Consider the following 22,529-nt stretch of genomic DNA (forward strand, 5'->3'; position numbering starts at 1 on the left):
AATTCTATAACATTGCTATGTCAAATTTAAATCAAACTCTATGTCGTCTAATTTATAAATCAGTGTGAATGACGCATTAAAATGACAAATTGAATCACTGTGAGAAGGTTAAACGTTAAATTGAAAGGAATTTGAGAATTTTCGAATGTTTCTACATTTTGTAAAACATAATAGAAAATTGTGTTGTCTTTCTTCGAGTTCAAAAATAATTTCTTCTCCAACGACAAACGATTATAATTTATAGCGTGCATAAATTTACCAGAAAAATTAATACTTGCAAATTCACTGTATGATTTATAGAGATATACACTTCGTTTCTCAAGGAACAAACACAATTCACTTGAATATCAAAGTCGTGGAGCTTACAAAGAATAGAATTGATCATTTCCGGAAGTTGACTACTGATAATTCTTATGTTTCAAAAATTATGGATATCCTTCACCTCTTGCTCCATGATTTTCTCTTCAAACTTTTTAAATAAACATTAGTAAATGAACATTGTAATGTCACATTAAATATAAAGTATGTGACTTATACTTTCTAATCGTCAAAAAAATTCTAATTCGAATTGCTCCGTAATTGTTTCTTTTCCTTTTTCTTTCCTTCAAACAGAGACTGTAATTGGTACCAAAAAGTTATCGACTTACGAATTTTTAATTCCTTGCCTTTCGATTCTCTCTCCAAATTTCTCAACACAAACGTTAATCATTATATCTGTAACTAGGTGTCAAGTATGAACATCGAAACGTTGATCATCAAATCAGAGCATTTAAATGTAAAACTCCAATTCCAAAAAAAAACGTGGCTTCTTCAGATCGATATCACAATTCACACGAATTAACGTTGCGAGCGTGACTCGATTATTCAGTGAACTCAGTGTGATCAGAAATTCTACTGTTATTGTTATTCAAATAATATTATTCTACTATTATTATTCAGCGCAAACTCCCGCTGGAACCATTGAATAAATGTACATGTGAAACGACACAGCGTACGAAGAATCGGCAAGAGGCGAGAGGCACGTGGCCGGCGTTGAACGAGCGAAACCGAATAAAATTCAGGCAACAGACGAGTTGGAAAGACGGAATAAATCGCACTCACCCACGTGGAAAGCGATGAGGTGTCGTAATTCAGGATCGACTCCGAGCCTCGAACGCCTTGATACGTCCTGGTAGCCGAGCTTTTGAAGAAATTGGTCCTGTATCTCGAGCGGTTTCTCGTGAGTAGCCAATCTCCTTCCCGGCTCGCCTCCGTGCTGAAAAACCAGCGTAATCCTTTAATGGATCTTATTATCGGCTTGGTATCGGCCGGCGTTCGATGATCTTGCTTACGTAAAAAGGGAACGTAATCTCGTTCCGCGAAAGGCCGTAGCCGATCTCTGAACGACGAAAGCTGTTCGCAGCTCTTTGTGAAACGAAGAAATCGAAAGTGGATGAAAGATTTCCTTTTTTTTTTTTTTTTTTTTCATGCGGAAGTTCTATGCGAATAAATTAGGCGGCAAGTCTTTGTGAAACGAAGAAACCGGAAGTGGTTCTTTCTGTGGATAAAATACCTGGAGACTTTAAGAAATAAATTTATTCATAAAATTATTAAATTAAAAATTGCAAAATTATAAATTTGTAAAATTGTAAAATTGTAAAGTTGTAAAATTGTAAAGTTGTAAAATTGTAAAGTTGTAAAATTGTAAAGTTGTAAAGTTGTAAAGTTGTAAAATTGTAAAGTTGTAAAATTGTAAAGTTATAAAATTGTAAAGTTGTAAAATTGTAAAGTTGTAAAATTGTAAAGTTATAAAATTGTAAAATTATAAAATTATAAAAATTATAAAATTATCAAATTTATAAATAAATTTATTCATAAAATTATTATAAAATTATTTATACTACCTTTTTAATATAATACTAAATATTAATATATTAAAATATATATTAAATATATTAAAATATTATACTAAATATACTAAATATTAAATTAATATACTAAATATTAATATATTAAAATATTATACAAAATATTAATATACTAAATATACTAAATATTAAATTAATATACTAAATATTAATATATTAAAATATTATACAAAATATTAAATTAATATATAGTATAATTAATATACTAAATATTAATATATTAAAATATTATACAAAATATTAAATTAATATACTAAATATTAATATATTAAAATATTATACAAAATATTAAATTAATATTAATATTAATATACTAAATATTAAATTAATATTAATATTAATATACTAAATATTAAATTAATATTACACCTTTTTAATATTATATTGAATACCATCTTTCAGAAAAGGACTTCGATTTTTCTACATAAGGAACATTTGAACTTTGTAACACATAGAACTAATCTTCACTCGCTGTACGACGCAAAAATAATTTGAAAGTAAAACGAGGCCGTGCAAAGTGAATTTTCAAGTGTAGAGGTATCAAAACGAGCGCAAAATTCATCGACTTCTTTTTACGACAACTGTAATTTAATTTAATCAGAAAATCATCCAATATTCACGCCGGTTCTAAACATGAAACCTGCACACCGTCACTGTAAAATCAGAAGCTATAACCAGCGATCCGTTTCAAGATCCGAACCACCGTTCACAAGTCCCCGCAAACAATTCGTCGTGTCGGCAAACATCTCGCCTGTGTCGAGGTATATTACCTCGGTATATTTCGAGTTTCGGGGCCCTTGAATTGCCCTGAATTGTCGTTTGGCTCAGCCATCGATCGGCAACGACGTTTCGATCGTCAGCACCGATCGCCGAAATCGTGGATTGTTGCAGGCAATTCCGATCGCGTTCTCCCGCGGCCGCAGGAAGTAGTAAAACGGAAGTCGTAAACAGCGGCCGCGCGGCACCGATGCTGCCCGAGTTCGAATTGGGATTGTTCGGGAGGTTTGGCGTTCGAATTGGATGTTTAATGGGTTTTCGATCGAGACTCCCTCGTGAAAAGGGAGGGGGGGGGGGAGGAGGGGAGGGGAGAGAGGAGTGTTGCGCGTTTCAGAATTTGATAATGTCGGAGCGAGCTGAATGATGAAACGGTCGTTGTTTCTGTTATTTTGACGAAACAGTTTCGTAACGAGGATTTCGTGGCACCGGCGAGGATAGATTTTTCATTCAGCCTCGAAACCACCATGTGTATGTGTGAGTTGTTATCCCACACTTTCGGAGGCGCACGTTGCCAGAGGAGTATCTATAATTTGCGCGTACGTTCAATTTTGATGGCAATATTCGCATTAAATCGTCTAAAGTACGAAGTATTAATGTACAATGAAATAAATATTAAAAATGATCGACTGACATTTGCGAAACGTCAATATCAAATTGACAATTGAAAATTAATATGATGAATTATCGAAAAATGTAGATAAAACATTCGAATATTTATTAATTAATACTTTATACTTTATACTTTATGTTTTATAGTTCACTTACGATTTATAAATACATATCCATTTGTGTATACATTTACAATGTGCATACATTTATAAACATTCGTAGTCAGATTGTCAAATTTGATACTTTTCATTTGGAAAATCATTATGATTCAAACAGTACTCATAACTAAACTGAAGATCGGAATTTTCTTTGAATAAATATTCATATTACGTGCTTGTAAACATTTATGAACATTTCCCCCCTGAATAAATACAATTATTCTACTTTATGTAAAGTCACATTTTCCAAAAGTAGGATCTTGGCAGAAATTTTACAGAAAGCATTGTAATATTTCTCTTTTTTTTAATATTTAGGATATTATTTAGATAATATTCAGAATATTATATAGATAATATTATGGGATATTATTTAGATAATATTTAGGATATTATTTAGATAATATTATAGGATATTATATAGATAATATTATAGGATATTATTTAGATAATATTTAGGATATTATATAGATAATATTTAGACATTTCTTTAAATATCTAATATTTACAGAATCTGTCGTAATATTTAAATATATCTGTCGTATTACGTGCATATAACTTTTTGTTGAAAGTATCCTACGAATGCATAAAAACTCGCATTGATTTTTGCACTAACAAGAGAAACAAAAAAGTAGACGCAGAAAGCCACCGTTATGTACCATATACAATGATTTAAAAAAAAAAAAGCTGCACGCGAAGGGACAGAAAATATCAGAGTCACGTACTTTGGAAAATCTGAAAGTCAACGCACCATCGGAAGAACAATTTCCAATGAGGAAGAGGAACCTTAACGAGCCTCGACAAATTTCCTCGATATTGCCAATTATTCGACGCGATCAACCGATCAACGTCCGCGAAGAACCGAAAGTTTCGCGAAGAAGAAAAAAAAAGAAAACAAAGAAAGAGAAGAAACGAAGGTACTACATCGATTTCACAAAGACTCGTTGAAATCACAGAGGAAGGGAAGAAGGACGAACGATTTCACGTGGCTAAGATTTCATCGTGGTGATCAAACTTCCGGTGAAGTTTGCCTGATTACAGGTAAAAAGCTTGTTTGGCCAAGGCAGAGGACTTTTTCCAAGGGGTGATGGGGAGGGGAAACTTTTCGATTGACGCTGAAAGCACCTCATCGACGATCCAACCGGTTTCTAACGCCCCCTGTCTTAAAGACGGTGTCTGGATCCGGGAACTTTGCAACTCGAGGCCTGCCAGTTTGAACGAACCGCCGAGTCCATGAAAATCCCTCCGGGGGTAATCATGTTAGAATCTTGCCTAGACTGCTTACACTACTTTGCAATTTACAGTTACAGCATGAACTTGTAATGAATATGAATTTCATACGGATTGCAATGAATATGTAAGTCCTATATTTGTAATATATTTGTAATATATAATTTGATATATCAATCAACAAAGTTCTATAATATATTATATTATATTATATATTAAAACTCTATAATATATAATATATTTGTAATACATAATATGACATGTCAATCTACTGTACGTATTGTACAACAAGTTCTATAATATAATATTATATTATATTATATTATATTATATATTAAAATTTTATAATATATATTTGTAATATATAATTTGATATATTAATCTAATGTACGTATTGTACAACAAAGTTCTATAATATATTATATTATATTATATATTAAAATTCTGTAATATATAATATATTTGTAATGTATAATATTACATGTTAATCTACTGTACGTATTGTACAACAAGTTCTATAATATATTATATTATATTATATATTAGAACTCTATAATATATAATATGACATATTAATCTACTGTACGTATTGTACAACAAGTTCTATAATATATATTGTATTATGTTATATATTAAAATTCTATAATATATTATATTATATTATATAAAATCAAAATTTTATAATATACTATATTAATTTTATAATATACTATACAAAATTCCAATTATACAATATATACAGAGTGCCCCTTTTTAATCTATAAATGCAATTATCTTCAAAACTACTCGTTGTTTAATAAATGTTCCAAATGTATCTTTTTTTTTTATTTTGAGAGGGCAGTAATTTGGTAGTAACCTAATTTGTCTCTAGGTAGACGCGTGTATGAGATATGAAGGTCACTATTCTTTTCAAGTATAATTATTGTGATTATTGTAATTTTATATTATTTCTTATATTATATATTGAATATTTTGTATTATTTATAACTGAAGAGAAGAAAGACCGTGGGCTTTACAATATATAACCCATAAATCCAATATTACTTATATATATATATATAATTGGAGTTTTGTTCAGTTGCTGGACTACTTTGGAACAGTTATAGGAATTTTTCTTTGTTACTAGTGAATGATACATAAATAGTTTCCTTTTTTATGGATTGTGATGAATACATGAGTTCTATTCAAGGACTGAATGAGTTCTATTTCTAGACAAGGTTCAAAATTCAATCTAATTTACAATTGGAATTTTGTTCAGTTGCAAGAGAGAAGATTATTTACTCTAATTTAATGTAACTGAGAAGTAAGAAATCATATTTTTATATTTTAACAGGAATCTGGCCAATCTATTACGTATTGTAATGAATACTCTATTTTGAACTCTAGACATTTTTTGCATTACAGAATAGAGTGATGCTCGATAGAGACATGCATGCAAATCTTTTTTCTTGAGAGTTGCATACAGTATTTTAAATGTTTGAACTATTGGCAAGAATCTTGCACTAAATGTTGTAGAATTGGTTCATTCACTTACTAGAGTTCCATTTCACCCTAGTATGTGGATCATCTCACCCAATACTGGTCAATAGTTACCCAAAGATGGCCAATTTATTCACAGATTAGTTTCTAATTTCAATCAAATTAAACCAATTAATTTTCTTTCTTGTATTCTGCTAAAATACAGACTATATTTCTTAAATAACTTGCAAACAAATTATTTCCCTAGAAATAATTCAAAATCTAATTATATTATACAAAATCTAATTATATGTACATACGATATACGCGATACTTATTTAGACTGATTAAATATCTCTCGTCTCTTGTCGTTCTAATATATTAATAAAATTGCTTTCCTTTTCAATTAACAATTCTGGTAACAACATTATCAACGAGATCATTTTACAGGATCGGTGGAATATGACCAAGCTTTGTTGGCTTCCTCTGGGCAGAGAGGATCCGCGGGGAGTTACACGTTGGATCGTGGAACTTACACGAAAGGAAACAATCTCGGGGGTATTGCAGCCGGCCCGACTGTCTCTCTGTAGACTGTCATTTATGTACACGCGTCTGTTCGTAGTTCACACGGTGACGTTTACACGACATTCTCCACGTTATTAACCGTTGTTTCGTCCATCGGGCTTTGACGTCCGCTCTCTTACGAGTCGCTCGTGAGTTTCATTTATCCGCACCGGGTATAATTAATTTTGGTAATTTCGGCAGGGGTGAAACATTGAACAACCGGAACTGGTTTGATTAATATACTGCAATTATCTTGAGCGTGACGCGAAAATGACCGACGTGCCGATAAATCATTAATAGCAGCAATCGCGAATAATAATAATAATAATAATAATCAAAATAAATAGATTTATAAAATTAACAGAAATATACGAGACACTCGTATCTTTCAACTGTAAAAAAGAAGAAAATCTGAAAGTTAGTCAATATTAGAAAATTGTTCTAGTAACAATCCTCCAGGGACAATGTTCATGCCTTAGGCTTTCTCATAATTTTTATATCGAATCTTTTATATTAAGTACACAGGTAATAATTAGATAAGTTCAATGATCTAAAGTTTTTGCAACTTTAAATGATCACATGTTTATCTTATACATGAGATTTGGTAATGGTGAAATAACTTTTGCTAAAGAGCTCGGAACAGACCTCGCATACAATGTATTTTTTCTACATAAATTAATATTATGTAGAAAATGATTTATATTATTTATATTATATTTATAATTATTTATATTATTTATGTTATTTATATTATATTTATAATTATTTATATTATTTGTTATTTATATTATTTATATTATATTTATAATTATTTATATTACTTATATTATATTTATAATTATTTATATTACTTATATTATATTTATAATTATCTATATTACTTATATTATATTTATAAATATTTATATTTTTTATATTATAATTATAATTATTTATATTATTTATATTACATTTATAATTATTTTTATTATTTACATTATATTTATAATTATTTATATTATTTACATTATATTTATAATTATTTATATTATTTACATTATATTTATAATTATTTATATTATTTATATTAAATTAGTATTAGTATTACGTATTTTTTCTGCATTAAATTAGTATACATATATGCCACAGACTCGTTAAATTAGCATTTAGTACGTGTCGACAGAATTATAAGTTAAAAACCACACCGTGCAAACGTTGTTTCGCTTTGTAAGAAATATAGAAATTATAGTGTTTATTGTTGCCTTAAATCAAACTGTAAAATTACTGATTACTGAAAACAGTGTTTTTGGAAGTATCGACAAAGATCATTCTGTCTTCTTTTTATGTGAATGAGAATTCCCTCTAATTTAATCATACGTACCAACGTCACGAAAATGTTAAAACGCGTACATGCATACGTCAAGCGTCAGGGAAAAATTCAATTCAACGCCGGTTCGATCGCTTTCGAAGAACGAGAGAAACAAAAAAAAAAAAATTCTCGTCGCATAATTATTTACCCCCCACCTAAAGGGGTGAAAGGGTGTACGGGAAGTCCAGCGAGAAATTCGCGCGAATAAATCCGGACCTAGAAATATTTCGCCGAAATGAAACGTTTCGCGTTCGAAACAGAAACGAGACAGCATAATTCAGCGCGAACGGTGTAATTGCAAGACGCGTGATGTTTCAAAATCCCGATGAAAAATGCTGTAGCTAATAAAAAGTCGTCGACACATTGAACTCTTGCCATTCGAAACAGCAAACATTGAGGGGAGAATTTTCCTGGATTTCGGGATAATTTAATATAATTAAATTAATATAATGTAGTATGTATTAATTGTATAAGTATATAATATATGATGTAATTATATAAATATAAATTAATATAAGATAATATATATTAATTATATATTAATATAATGTAATGTAATATGTAAATATAAATTAATATAATATAATATACAGTGTAATATTAATTAATATACAATATAACATATATATATATATATATATATATATATAAATACAATATATATTTATATATAAATATAAATTAATATAATATAAAATAGACTAATTATATATTAATATAATATAATGTAATATATAAATATAAATTAAAATAATATAATATAATGTAATATTAATTAATATACAATATAACATATATATATATATATATATATATATATATATATTAATATAATATATATTTATATATAAATGTAAATTAATATAATATAATTATATAAATATAAATTAGTATAATATAATTATATAAATAAAAATTAATATAATATAATTATATAGATATAAATTAATATAATATAACGTAATAATTATAATTTTTAAGGTTTATGCCAGTGCTACTTGCACTTTTGTCGCCTAGCTAGTGAATTTCGCGCCCCTTACGAATTAACGTTTACACTTTGAAGGAAAAGAATTTCTTCAGCGTGAAGACGGGCGTCTGAATTCGCAAAATTTTCGTCCGTGACTGACTGGAAGGGTGACGAGGGTAAATGAAAAGATTCTCGTTTGACGTTTCGGAGCTTTGGTACCGATAGAAATAACATTATCGATCCACCGGAGAGAAACTAGGCTACTCGGTGTCCCGAGAGGGTTGCAATGTAATTAACAAAACTCATTATGAGCATCCATCGTTTGCGTACGTGCACGATCGTGTGTGTCTGCGCGTGTACGTGTGTATACGCGTTCGTACAGATATAGTCACGGCGGCGTATTTTAAAATTCGTCGGATGTATAATTTAATTCCCCCGTGGGCAAGCGTTCGTTGCCACGCTTAATTACGAAAATCTACGAATCAGTAAAGTCCTCAAATAAAATCTTTGTTACACTCGCGAGGATTGAAACTTCGACTCTGGATTTGCAGTACGGATAAATTTACGAAATGATTTTTCATGCTTCTTCCTCGTAAAGAAAGCGAAAGGAACATTCGTTGGAGGAAATTTTGTTAATTTGCTCATTATGAATTAATTTACTTGCTACAAGATAAATTAATTCACTTATTATGTATTAATTAATTCACTTATTATGAATTATTTGAAACGTCGGAAACCAAGAAAGTTCCGAGTTTCCAGAAATCGAAACTCTCGAAATTTAGATGAGAGAATGAAGAATCGATTAATCTTGCGGCGCGAGTGAAGAATCTTCGACTCGAATGCTTTTGCTTGCAAGGATACCAATTTTGGAATGACAACATCCAAATCTAAAGATTTGCGAAATTATAAAGAGAATTGTAAATCGTTCAACTATCATCGAAATGCATTTGTATGCTCTGAAAGACTTTTCGGTGTATACAAAAAAAAAAAAAAAAACAAGTCGAAAAGAGAAGAAAAGAAATTAAAATTGTTTGAAAACTGATCGAATACATAATATTTGGATTTGGTTAATTCTAGACTATTCTAGGAAAGAATAATTAACAAAAATTAATTATGAAAATAAGTCAAGGACTAATAAATGGAATGAAATTATTTTGTAAGAAAATCGCCTTCGAGGAAATCGCGTTTGAAAATTTATCAAAGTAACACTATTCACGAGACGACACTCTGTATAATAGGGAAAAAATGATAGACCCGCATCAGATATTTTTCTCACGTTGTTACGTTTTTATTTGCATACGTTACGTTTTTTGACGAAAAGCAAAAATTAAATAAATTTCTCTTGTGCTTCAAGGTTTCGAGTTTCGAAGTCTTGCAAAGTTTCGGTCTCGATTGAGAGTTACAAAACTTATAATTATTTAAATTAAAATTATTATTAATTTATTATTAAAAAATTATTATTAAAATTATTATTAATTTATTATTAAAAAATTATTATTAAAATTATTATTAATTTATTATTAAAAAATTATTATTAAAATTATTATTAATTTATTATTAAAAAATTATTATTAAAATTATTATTAATTTATTATTAAAAAATTATTATTAAAATTATTATTAATTTATTATTAAAAAATTATTATTAAAATTGCAATTATTTAAATTAAAATTATTATTAATTTATTATTAAAAAATTATTATTAATTTATTATTAAAAATTATTATTAAAATTATTATTAATTTATTATTAAAAAATTATTATTAAGATTATTATTAATTTATTATTAAAAAATTATTATTAAAATTACAATTATTTAAATTAAAATTATTATACAAACGTACGAGTACAGGATGACGCAAGTGTTTCGACATTATTTTAATTTCCCATCAGAGGAACTCGACGATCATAAAATTCCGAGCGTTCTGCTTTCTCCCCCGAGAGTCACGGTCGAAAACTGGCCGGGGAAAAGGCCAGGGGTAAGAAAATAAAATGAAATATAATACACGATTCGTCGAACGCTTCCATCGAACGACAATTTTTCTATTTTCTAAGGCAGGAGGCGCGTATCTTCGTTTTTGTAGGGAGCGAAATAAAAAGCTGCCGATGCCACGTTGTTCGCGAGCAACAATCTACGAGCTGTCGCGTCTAACGAGCCCTCTTTACGGGCGAATCGTTATTTAACGATTGCTACTGGCTCCCGGCATTCTCCTCTCGATCCTTTCCACGTCAACGAACGAAAAGAGAGGAAAAAGGACGACTGCGACTGCGACGGCGAGGATAACTGTCTGATCGAAAAAGAAAATAAAATTGCGCCTGATTTTCGGTGAGAATTCTGCTTGGAAATTCCAGCTCTGCGTGTTTCTTCGCAATTTTGCTGGAACTTGCAACTTGCAAACGAGTAAATCGAAATCAAGGCGAAATCAGTTCCTCAGAACATCTATGTTCGAGTTTGTGTCGATCAAGGAAAATAGAGAAAGACAAGAGATAACAGTTGTATCATTTCTACCAATTTGTTAGTTTTCGTTAGAAAAATCACTTGGCAGAGAAATGAACTCGGGTCCAAGTCAGACAGATCGTTTGGGAATGATCGTTTGAATAATCTCGAAAGGAGAAATGGCATAACGAATGATCTGAAGAGAAAGTGAGGTTTGATGAAAGTTCGAAAATCACTCGAAGAAACAGATACAAAGTAGAGGATGAAATTATTTCGTTCGATAAAAATAATAATTGAAAATTACTTCGTTTCATCAATAACAATTAAATCGTAGTACTGATTTATTCGGTGTATTAATTAAATAAATCTAATAATGAAATAATTTATAATCACAGATAATAATAATAAAATCATTGTAAGTAATTGAGAATCATTTACTTTTGTCGAATAAACTAATGCAGAACTGTTTCAAGATAACAATCGAATAACAAAAATAAATAAATTTTAATGAATTTAATAAATTTCAATTTTAATTCAATTTTAATTCATTAAATTAAAAGTTTCAAATAAATTTCATAAATTTTAATTTTAATTTGACTTTAATTCATTAAATTAAGAAATTTTAATAAATTTTAATAAATTAATAATAAATTTCTCAAATATTTTCAAATGATGTCCACGTTTGCTATTGAGTGAAAGTACAAAAATTCAAAATAATGAAAACACACGCAAGTTGCATGATCTTCTGGGACTTTTTTATTATCTATTATTTTTCTATCGAAATACGAATGTCACACCTAAATAGAACAATATGGACCATTTATTTGCAAAATAACACAAATCCACTTTCACTCTCTACACGTGGCTTTACGTCTCATATTTTCGTCCTAACGTTTCCAGAAAACATTCGTGGGTTTTCCACTATGCAATATATTTTACCCTCATTTTTATTTATTTTGCGAGGTTTGAATATCAAACCTCCTAGAAACTTTGTATAGAGAAGAGATGAATAGATAGAAAGAGAGAGAGAGAGAGAGAGAGAGAAAGAGGGTGAGAGAGGGAGGGAAAGTAAGAAAGGAATATTCCAGTTTAATGGCCAGCGATAAAGCCGCGATCGCTTCGTCGAAAAGCACTTTACGCTCGGCCAGGTGTCCGGCAACTTTACGATTTTTATGAAAGCTCCAAGCCGAACATGGACGCAGTTTATATTTATTTATGGCACGGCCGGGGCCGCGGCTCGAATTCGTCGTTTTCGACTTTACACTCGAATCCACTCCCGGTTTATCCAACCTTTTTTTTGACCGCGGACTTTATGGACCGAAACTGCTCTCTCTCTCTCTCTCTCTCTCTCTCTCTCTCTCTCTCTCTCTCTCTCTCTCTCTCTCTCTTTCTTTCAGTCCTTCTTTTCGTCCTCCTCTCTCTTCGCTTTCCAGTTTTTGACTTATTTATTTATATCATTTATATTTTCTTTGACTTATTTATTTCTTTATATTATTTATATTTTTCTGACTTGTTTATTTACTTATATTATTTATATTATCTTGACTTGTTTATTTACTTATATCATTTATATTATTTTGACTTGTTTATTCATTTACATTATTTATATTTCTTCGACTTGTTTATTTATTTGTATTATTTATATCCCTTTGGCTTGTTTATTTATTTATTTATGTTATTCATATTTTCTTGACTTGTTCATTTAATTATATTATTTACATTTTCTTTTACTTATTTATTTCTTTATATTATTTATATTCTTCTGACTTGTTTATTTATTTATGTTATTTATATTTGACTTATTTATTTATTTGTATTATTAATATTTCTTTGACTTGTTAATTTATTTATATTATTTACATTATTTTGACTTGTTTATTTACTTATATTATTTATATTCTCTTTGACTTATTTATTTATTTATATTATTTATTTCTTTGACTTGTTTATTTATTAATGTTATTTATATTTCTTTGAATTATTTATTTATTTATATTATTTATTTCTTTGACTTGTTTATTTATTTATGTTATTTATATTTCTTTGAATTATTTATTTATTTGTATTATTTATATTCCTTTGATTTATTTATTTATTTATATATATTAATTATATTTCTTTGACTCATTTATTTTTTCCATCAACGTGAAACATGATGCAAGTTCCTAATTTCGAATTTACGCCACAATTAAAGCAGTTCTCGATACATATATGCAACATTCGCAGTCGGTTCTACGTCAAGCAACCTATATTCAACATAAAACAAAAAGAAGAATCCACGTATCGTCAAAAATCTACGAAAAAGAAAAAAAAAGAAAGGAAAACGAACGGGACACGTCACGTCGAGGACTCGCCCTTAATGCATGAAGCCCTTAACCAGAGCTCGTTGACAAAATCCCATCCACTCTCCCATTCGCTCTGCGTCCCTCTCGAAAATGAAATAAAGCATCACTCATAAAGCTCGCTCGAAGCGCTTAATCTCCAAAACTCGAAATGCACACAAATACACTCGAAAATAAAACAACTTGTTCGTTCGTTCTTGTACGCACGGCGGTGGCACTTTTGCCCCGCAGTTGCGTGCTTTCGTCGACCGAAATTCGTTCGTTGTGAGTCGATTTCGGATCAAAAAAAAAAAAAAACTCGTGAAAATTTCGCACCGCTTCCAGCGATCGTATCGCGACGAAAACAAAAAAAAAAAAAAAAAAAAAAAAAAAAAAAAAATAGGAGTGAAAAAAGGAAGAGGGGAGGGGAGTAAAAAGTATCGCAACGCCTGCAAATGCTCTAATCGTGATCCTTTAATCCTCTTAACGGCGCAACCGTTGGAAAGAAACGGCGGAAAAGTGGCGGAAAATTTATAACGTGTTGCGCGCGCGTTGAAATAATATCGAGCTTCGCGCGAGGATCGGTGACGAGAGGTGACGAGACGGGACGACACGCGACGAAGCCAATTTTGTCACGAAACTCTGCGCAACGTTTTGAACAGTTTGAAAACGCCGATTTGTAAATTTATATATATATAATATAATATAATGTGATATGATATAATATAATATAATATAATATAATATAATATAATATAATATAATATAATATAATATAATATAATATAATATATTCAATGTATATAATATATAATATATGTAAATATATATATAAATATATATAACATATTTATTTTTTAAAAATTCGTTTTCATTACTTTAAGCTACAAATAATATTATTAATTTTCAATTATTGCCATATAATAAATATATTTTTATTGTAAAACTTTATTTAATTACATTAATTATATTATATTATATCATATTAATTAATATAATTTTAAATCAATATAATCAAATTAAATAAATAAAGTTTTATAATAAGAATATATTTAATGACAATTAAAAATTAACAATATTATTTGTAGTTTGAACTAGTGAAAGTGAAGTTTTTGAAAAAGATAAATAAATAAATAAGTAAACAAATGAAATTTATTTTCTACCTTTCGTATCAGAGTAAATGAATTTATTTCAATAATTTCAGTCATCTCGAAAGTAAATGATCCAAATATATATAAATATATTATTTTCTCTTTAATATATTATCATATATATTAAATATATATAAATATATACCAAATATACATAAATATATTATCTTCTCAAGCCGGATTACCAGAAAACAGTCTTAATAAACCCAACCGACAACAAAATTACGAAGCAATTATGAAAAAGAAACCAGCAGCTCGAAAGCAAAGCCAAAATCTTTTACAATTTATAATTATATATCGTTGAACATGAAGGAGGTGAGCAGCCTGATCAAAGATACACCGCGTTCGTCCGCATTGCAGCCACTTTTCAGCCGCGGCTCGTTTTTATTCGCGCGAGAGGGAAGGATTAAATAATTATCGGGATTTCATCCAGCGATGGAGAAACGGCGGTATAAAACGGGGCATGGTCTCCCATTTATCCCGGTTCCGGGTTCGGTCCCGCGGCGGATATCTAAATGAACCGCTTTTCAACGCCACGGCGGAATCTGAATCGCGCGTTCATTCGCCTGGAATCGCGTTCTACCTCCCCCCGTTGCCGACCGTGCTCCCGGTGATATTTTTAAGGTCGTTTGTTATCCGGATCAAGCGTCGAAAAGCGTCCCTTCTCGCTTCTTGTTTCCGCCATTCAAGCCGTAGCGTTCGCCGACGCGAAGACGGATGACTCCCACCCCCTCGCTTTCCTTCGCGCAGTCGTGTACATTGGCGAGGGACGAGGTTCCCGTCGGAGATTATTCGAGGAACGAGGTGAATAGAAGGGAATAAAAAGAAATTGAGGAGAAGAAGAAGAAGAAGAAGAAGAAGAAGTAGCTCGATATTTGCCTTAGACAGGGAGTTTTTTAATTTCAGTTTCGATTGTTGAAATTGATAGTTCTGTGTGTGCTTGAACAGTGGTGTCGCGAGATCGTACCACAAGTATGTACCGACAGAGGTTCGTTTTGAATTAAATTTTAATCAGTGCCAGACTAAGCAATAATTTGTAATATGTATTAATATATTATATTATGTTACGTATATAATATAATAATATACTACATATGATATATAATACAATAATACGTATTAATATATAATATTACTATATATGATATATAATACATTTTACAGTTACGTATATCATATATAATATACTATATATGATATATAATACAATAATACGTATTAATATATTATATTATATTACTTAAATAATATAATATAAACAGGGCTAGATTAAGCAATAATTCATAATATGTATTAATATGTTATTTTATATTACTTATATAATATAATATATAGTATAATAATATGAATTAATATATTATATATAATATATAATATAATAATATAATATATTATAATATAATAATATAATAATATATTATATTACTTAAATTAATATATTATATTATATTATATTATATTACTTAAATAATATATTATATTATATTATATTATATTACTTAAATAATATAATATAATCAGTGCTAGATTAAGCAATAATTTATAATATGTACTAATATATTATTTTATGTTACTTGTATAATGTAATAATATAATATATATAATATATAATAAAATAATATGTATTAATATATTATATTATATTACTTAAATAACATAATATAATCAGTGCTAGATACAGCAATAATTTATAATATGTATTAATATATTACTTTATAATATGTTACTTATATAATATAATAATATACTACATACAATATATAATATAATAAGATATATTAATATATTATATTATATTACTTAAATAATGTAATATAATCAGTGCTAGATTAAGCAATAATTTATAATATGTATTAATATATTATTTTCTTACTTATATAATGTAATAATATAATATATATAATATATAATATAATAATATGTATTAATATATTATATTATATTATTTATATAATACAATATAATGTGTATTAATATATTACATTATTATTAATTATTAATATTATATGTATATATGTATATTATATTGTACTTTATATTAATATATTGTATTATTTTAAAAAAGTTTTTAACAAAGAAAGGAACACAAGCTTTTACTAACATATTTACTATATATCTTATATATTTAACGAATATTCATGTATCTACGATTATTCAAATATTCAATTTCTAAAAATTTACAACACTCTTGTGGATCTATAAAATTTCTTCCTGTTTTAATTTAATCTTACACTTTCAATTCTGATTCATTAATACGTTTCTCGTTCGTATCTTTTTCCTTTTCGACTCCTTTTTTCAAACTAGTTCTCAATAAAGAATGCAAAAACCGCATTTCTTATTTAACAAGACAAACATTCGTCGGATAATATAAAATTCGCAACAATTTTAAAAATTCAATCAGTAGGGAAAGATTCGATCTCCCATTCGAAGCAAACACTCACAAGTTCGCGCGTTTTCTGTGACCAAAATTGAAATTGAAATTGGAAAAATAAATTCGTACGTCTGAGAAAATTCCAAGATGTTTACTTTCGTAGATAATTCTCATGAATGTGTTGTTTTTCCTCGAAGCGAACTTCCTATCTCTCTCTCTCTCTCTCTCTCTCTCTTTCGGTGAAAAACGAAAGTGAAAACGTCAGAGCGAACCATTGGTAAAAAGAAAAAGAGGATGTTAACGAGAGTGGTTTGCAGCGAAGCCGGGGTATTCGTTTTCGTCTGACTGCGAACCGATATCGCGTGCACGTTGCGCCCGAACATTCCCTGCCCTCCAACCCTTTACCCGCGACACCGCATAATGAGTGGGACGCGGGCTGGCTCCTCAAAGATAACGAGGTACGCGCCAGTAATCAAAGGAGGCTCAGACTTAAATAGCAGCCTTGCCTCTTAAAAGAAACTATCCCCCGCGACTGGATACAGCTTTGCTGGATTCAACCACCCCCCTGTTCGCTACGTTTGTACAGACGGCCGCAATAACCACCCCCAATCGATTTTCGTGGATCTTTCTTCGAGTTTTTCGCCCAATACAGAATCGCAATAATCAATTTATATTAATGTTTTCATTAGAGATTTAAACTTATAAAGTATATACGTAGAGGTTTAAAAATATAAAATATATACGTAGATATAAAATATAAAATATATACGTAGATATAAAATACGAAAAATACAAAATATATAGATATATAGATGTAAAATATAAAATATAAAATACATGGATATATAGATATAAAATATAAAATAGAAAATATAAAATATAAAATATAAAATATAAAATATAAAATATATAGATAGAAAATATAAAATATAAAATATATAGATAGAAAATATAAAATATAAAATATATAGATAGAAAATATAAAAGATATAGATAGAAAATATAAAGTATAAAATATAAAATATATAGATAGAAAATATAAAATATAAAATATATAGATAGAAAATATAAAGTATAAAATATAAAATATATAGATAGAAAATATAAAGTATAAAATATAAAATATATAGATAGAAAATATAAATATAAAATATAAAATATATAGATAGAAAATATATAATATAAAATATAAAATATAAAATATAAAATATATAGATAGAAAATATATAATATAAAATATAAAATATAAAATATAAAATATAGAATATATAAATAGAAAATATAAAGTATAAAATATAAAATATATACGTAGATATAAAATATAAAATATAAAATATGAAATATAAAATATATACATATATATAAAATATAAAATAGAATATATATATAGATATAAAATATAAAATGTATATGTAGATATAAAATATAAAGTATAAAATAAAATATAAAATAAATAATATAAAATATAAAATTCACTACGAAAGTGTCTGGAAATTGGCAATCAATATCATAGTACAAAGGAGTTCGTGTCTTAACGTCTGATCGACGTGGCATGATTCAAAGTCCGGTATCTCGGTAACGCGTTCAGCCTTCGACGGGGAATTCGTCAGAGTTTGAGAACGGTATGCGAACGACTTTGCAGCGAGCAGCTGTCGCGTTCGAGATCACCGTTGAAACAGGTGTCCCCGATCTGAGAAACCGTGGCGAGGAAGTCAGCCAGTTGGTAACATGTGACTGACCGGTTCATACTAAAGACAGGTGTTTAATTACACAACCGAGGGTTCACACGGGGTTCACGTGTACAGTACGACTCGCTCGTATTTCACTGAATTTTCCCCGCGGCTCTCGAAGCTCGAAAGTCGAACAAAATTGACGAGAACGAGCAATGTGAGAGAGATATGAAATATACTCTAATCTCTAGAAGTTGGGCGGAGAGCAAGTTTTAATCTGATTGATTAAGACGATCGTGACTGAAACAATCTGATTGACTGAACGATTCGAGAACGACTCGTAGAGAAACGTTGTAAGTTTTTTCAAAAGAAGGGAAAATTACTCGAAGTTGCTGCTTTTGTTTTTGAATAGTTACTATTTACTTGAACTTGCAAATACTGTTTTGTTTCTAGATTACTTCTACTATATATATATAGTACTACTATATATATATATTTTATTTTTATTTTATTTATATATATATATATATATATAATTATATATACATATAATATATATTACTTTATTTATATATATAATATTATATATTTTATATATATATAAATAAAAATAAAATAATAAAATAAAGAATAAAATAAAAATAAAAATAATTTTCACTTATCTATATACATAGATAAGCAAAAATTATTTTTATTTTTATTTTCAAGGAGAATTGATCATAATTATATTATATAATATATAATGATATATATAATTATTCAATTATATATTATTCCCACTTTCAAGTAGAATGTATGCATTAATATACTATGTTATTTTTATTTTTACCATTACCGACTTTGTTTCACTGTCTTTTACTTTGTTATCACTTTTACTATTTTGTTCTTACTAATATATTATTTTCACTTTCAATTATGTATCCATGTATTATAACATATAGTAATGACTGAAAATTTGATGATTTTGCTATGAAGACTGTTTAATTATAATTAATGCTTAATCATATCCATGATTAACGATTGTAGTTGCTGAATAATCCAGTAATCGTGATTAACGAATAACTGATGGAATCAATGGGCGTGATTAATACAATAATTAAACCTTTCTGATTATGTTTAACAGAATGATATGTATAATGACAAGATATGTATAATGATAACTCGTGATGAACAGTAAAAAGAATAAATTAAACGTTCGTGACAAACGATTGTAAATTAATTTACAGATTGCAGATTTGTAGAAAAATTTATACGACACACACTGGCTAAAGAATTATAGAATCATTAACATTTTATGTACAAGATATATGAAATTTAGTATATATACAAATCCAATTCTTGAAATTAAATTTCTTGATATAGAAAAAAAATTTCTTCGTCAAATTAATACCAATACTAAGTACTGATTTTTACGTAATTTTGAGACAAATAAAATTCAAAAACCGACTAGCCAGTTTGGCGTGAAATCAGCGACGCGCGATTAATGCATAAGATCAATCGCTCGAAACGTGATACGGATTTCTCCGCATCTGTCACAATATTTTCATCGATGCCCCCTGACGTTATGAACGAGCGCGTAATCAATAGGAACACGCGATTAAGTCCGATTCGTTGCAACGGATTTAGTTTCGTTCGCGCGACGTCACTTCGTACTGTCTCTCGTCAAAAAATACATCGTCGGAAAGCTCGTTGCTCTTCTTCTTTTTTGTTTTTGGTTTTTAATTTTTGATAGCTGTTCGAAGATTTATATTATATTTATTTACATGTAACGTTGCATTTTGACGAAAGAAAGTCTTGATCAAATAATTTCTTTTTTTTTTTATCTAAAAAGAGATTGAAAGAGTTTGAAAAGATTAGTTTCTAATTCATTTAAGAGAAATTTTGTAAATCAGACAATAATTTTGGATATTTCGTCGAATATTTTCGTCAAATAGTCGAGAAAGTTCTTCGTCAAATTAATTTTTAATTTTTTGTTAAAACAAATAGAATCTTCGTGAAAAGACGAATCGAAAATTAACTGTATTGACAATAGTTAATTTACATTAATTCTAATTCGATTTCAATCAGGAAATAAAATAGTAACAGTAAGATAATTTTCCACACTTTCAACTAATAGTAAATTTATAATTTTCTTTTTACCAAACGAATCAAAATCAAAATCTCTACGAAGAGGCGATTCTGCAGTTTCAATCGATTTTTTAAGTCAAATTGCAATTTAATTTCAACCAAAAAGAGTGAAACAGCAACGACAAGATAATTTCTCATATTTTTCCAATTTCCAAATTTCTCTAATTACTCCTTCTACCAAAAACAATCGAAATCTTCGCGAAGAGATAATTTCGCAATGTATTTCTGTCGATTCTTTCAATAAATTTCAGCTCGAATAAATTTCAATCAGAAAATAAAACCGTAATTAGCAACATAATTCTTCACGCACGATTCTTCCAATATAAAATTTCCACAATTTTCCTTCCTCGTCGAAAGAGTCGAAATTCAAACTCGAAAGAAGCAGTGCATTCGATCTCGCTCCGCTGCGAAACGCGACAAAGAGAAAAAGAAAGAAGCATGATTGATACCTCGCTTCTAAACCTAGGCTCACGTGACAGCTGTCGAAGATATTTTAACTAAAATTGATCACGGGATCGTGCGAGATTATTTTTACGATCGTTGATAAATTAGTCACGACAGCGCGTGTAAAATGGTGCTAACGTGCGCCGCCGTGTATTCATTCGTGTATTCATTCGCGTACGACGTTCGTAATTACTATGATTACTGACACATTAATGTCAGCCAAGTTTCTCTGGCGGATAAAATTCGTCAAACGTGTCGGCACACGTTGATACGCCCTAATTACCGATCGTTGCGATCAGCAATACTTGCCTCTTCTTTGAGCTGCTGACACAAATATGCTCGCATGACTGTCCACGATACTTATCGTGCAATATTAATTTCCGATCTGGTCGAGTGACGTTTCATTTTTTAACGACCGATTGATCTAACGATAGACAAACAAATTTAATAACAAACAAATTCTAACGCTCACGTGAATTGTCATTTTCATCGAAAATGATAGCGAATATTTTTTTATTCTGTGGCAAACTTTGGAATTCTCATTCTCACCATACGAGCGATCACTAATCTATAATCTGATCTTTCAACAATATACTTTTTTGATATACTTGTATCCATTATTTCTACCAAATTTCTAATTATAGTTAGAAGAATAATAATTATAATTAATATTACATCGTAATATTATATGACATTACATTAGAGCAATTGTCATTAATATTATATATAAATATATATTATAATATAATATGTTATACTATACTATATTATAATAATATTAATATTAATAACAAAAATACTAATACTATATTACAATATTATAATATACATTAATAATAATATATTATAATATATTAATATTATAATATTATATTATACTATACACTGTACTATATTATACTATTATAATAATATTAATAAAGTATGATATATTATAATATATTATTAATATAATACTATAATTTTATATTATAATATACTATACTATATTA

At 28.6% G+C, this 22,529-nt stretch overlaps 1 protein-coding gene across 1 annotated transcript in view; it reads right to left on the reverse strand.

Moving 5' to 3' along the window:
- LOC122535115 overlaps nucleotides 1–22,529 on the reverse strand; it is a gene marked incomplete at its 3' end in the record, with an annotated part of 83,422 nt that overhangs the window by 54,145 nt on the left and 6,748 nt on the right. Inside the window, exon 2 of the mRNA XM_043666339.1 lies at nucleotides 1,102–1,255. Within this exon, the coding sequence (XP_043522274.1) occupies nucleotides 1,102–1,255 (154 nt within the window). The remainder of the gene's footprint in view (nucleotides 1–1,101; nucleotides 1,256–22,529) is intronic.

The sequence above is a fragment of the Frieseomelitta varia genome, unplaced genomic scaffold (genome assembly GCF_011392965.1).
Source record: "Frieseomelitta varia isolate USP_RPSP 00005682 unplaced genomic scaffold, Fvar_1.2 scaffold_673, whole genome shotgun sequence".
NCBI lineage: Eukaryota > Metazoa > Arthropoda > Insecta > Hymenoptera > Apidae > Frieseomelitta > Frieseomelitta varia.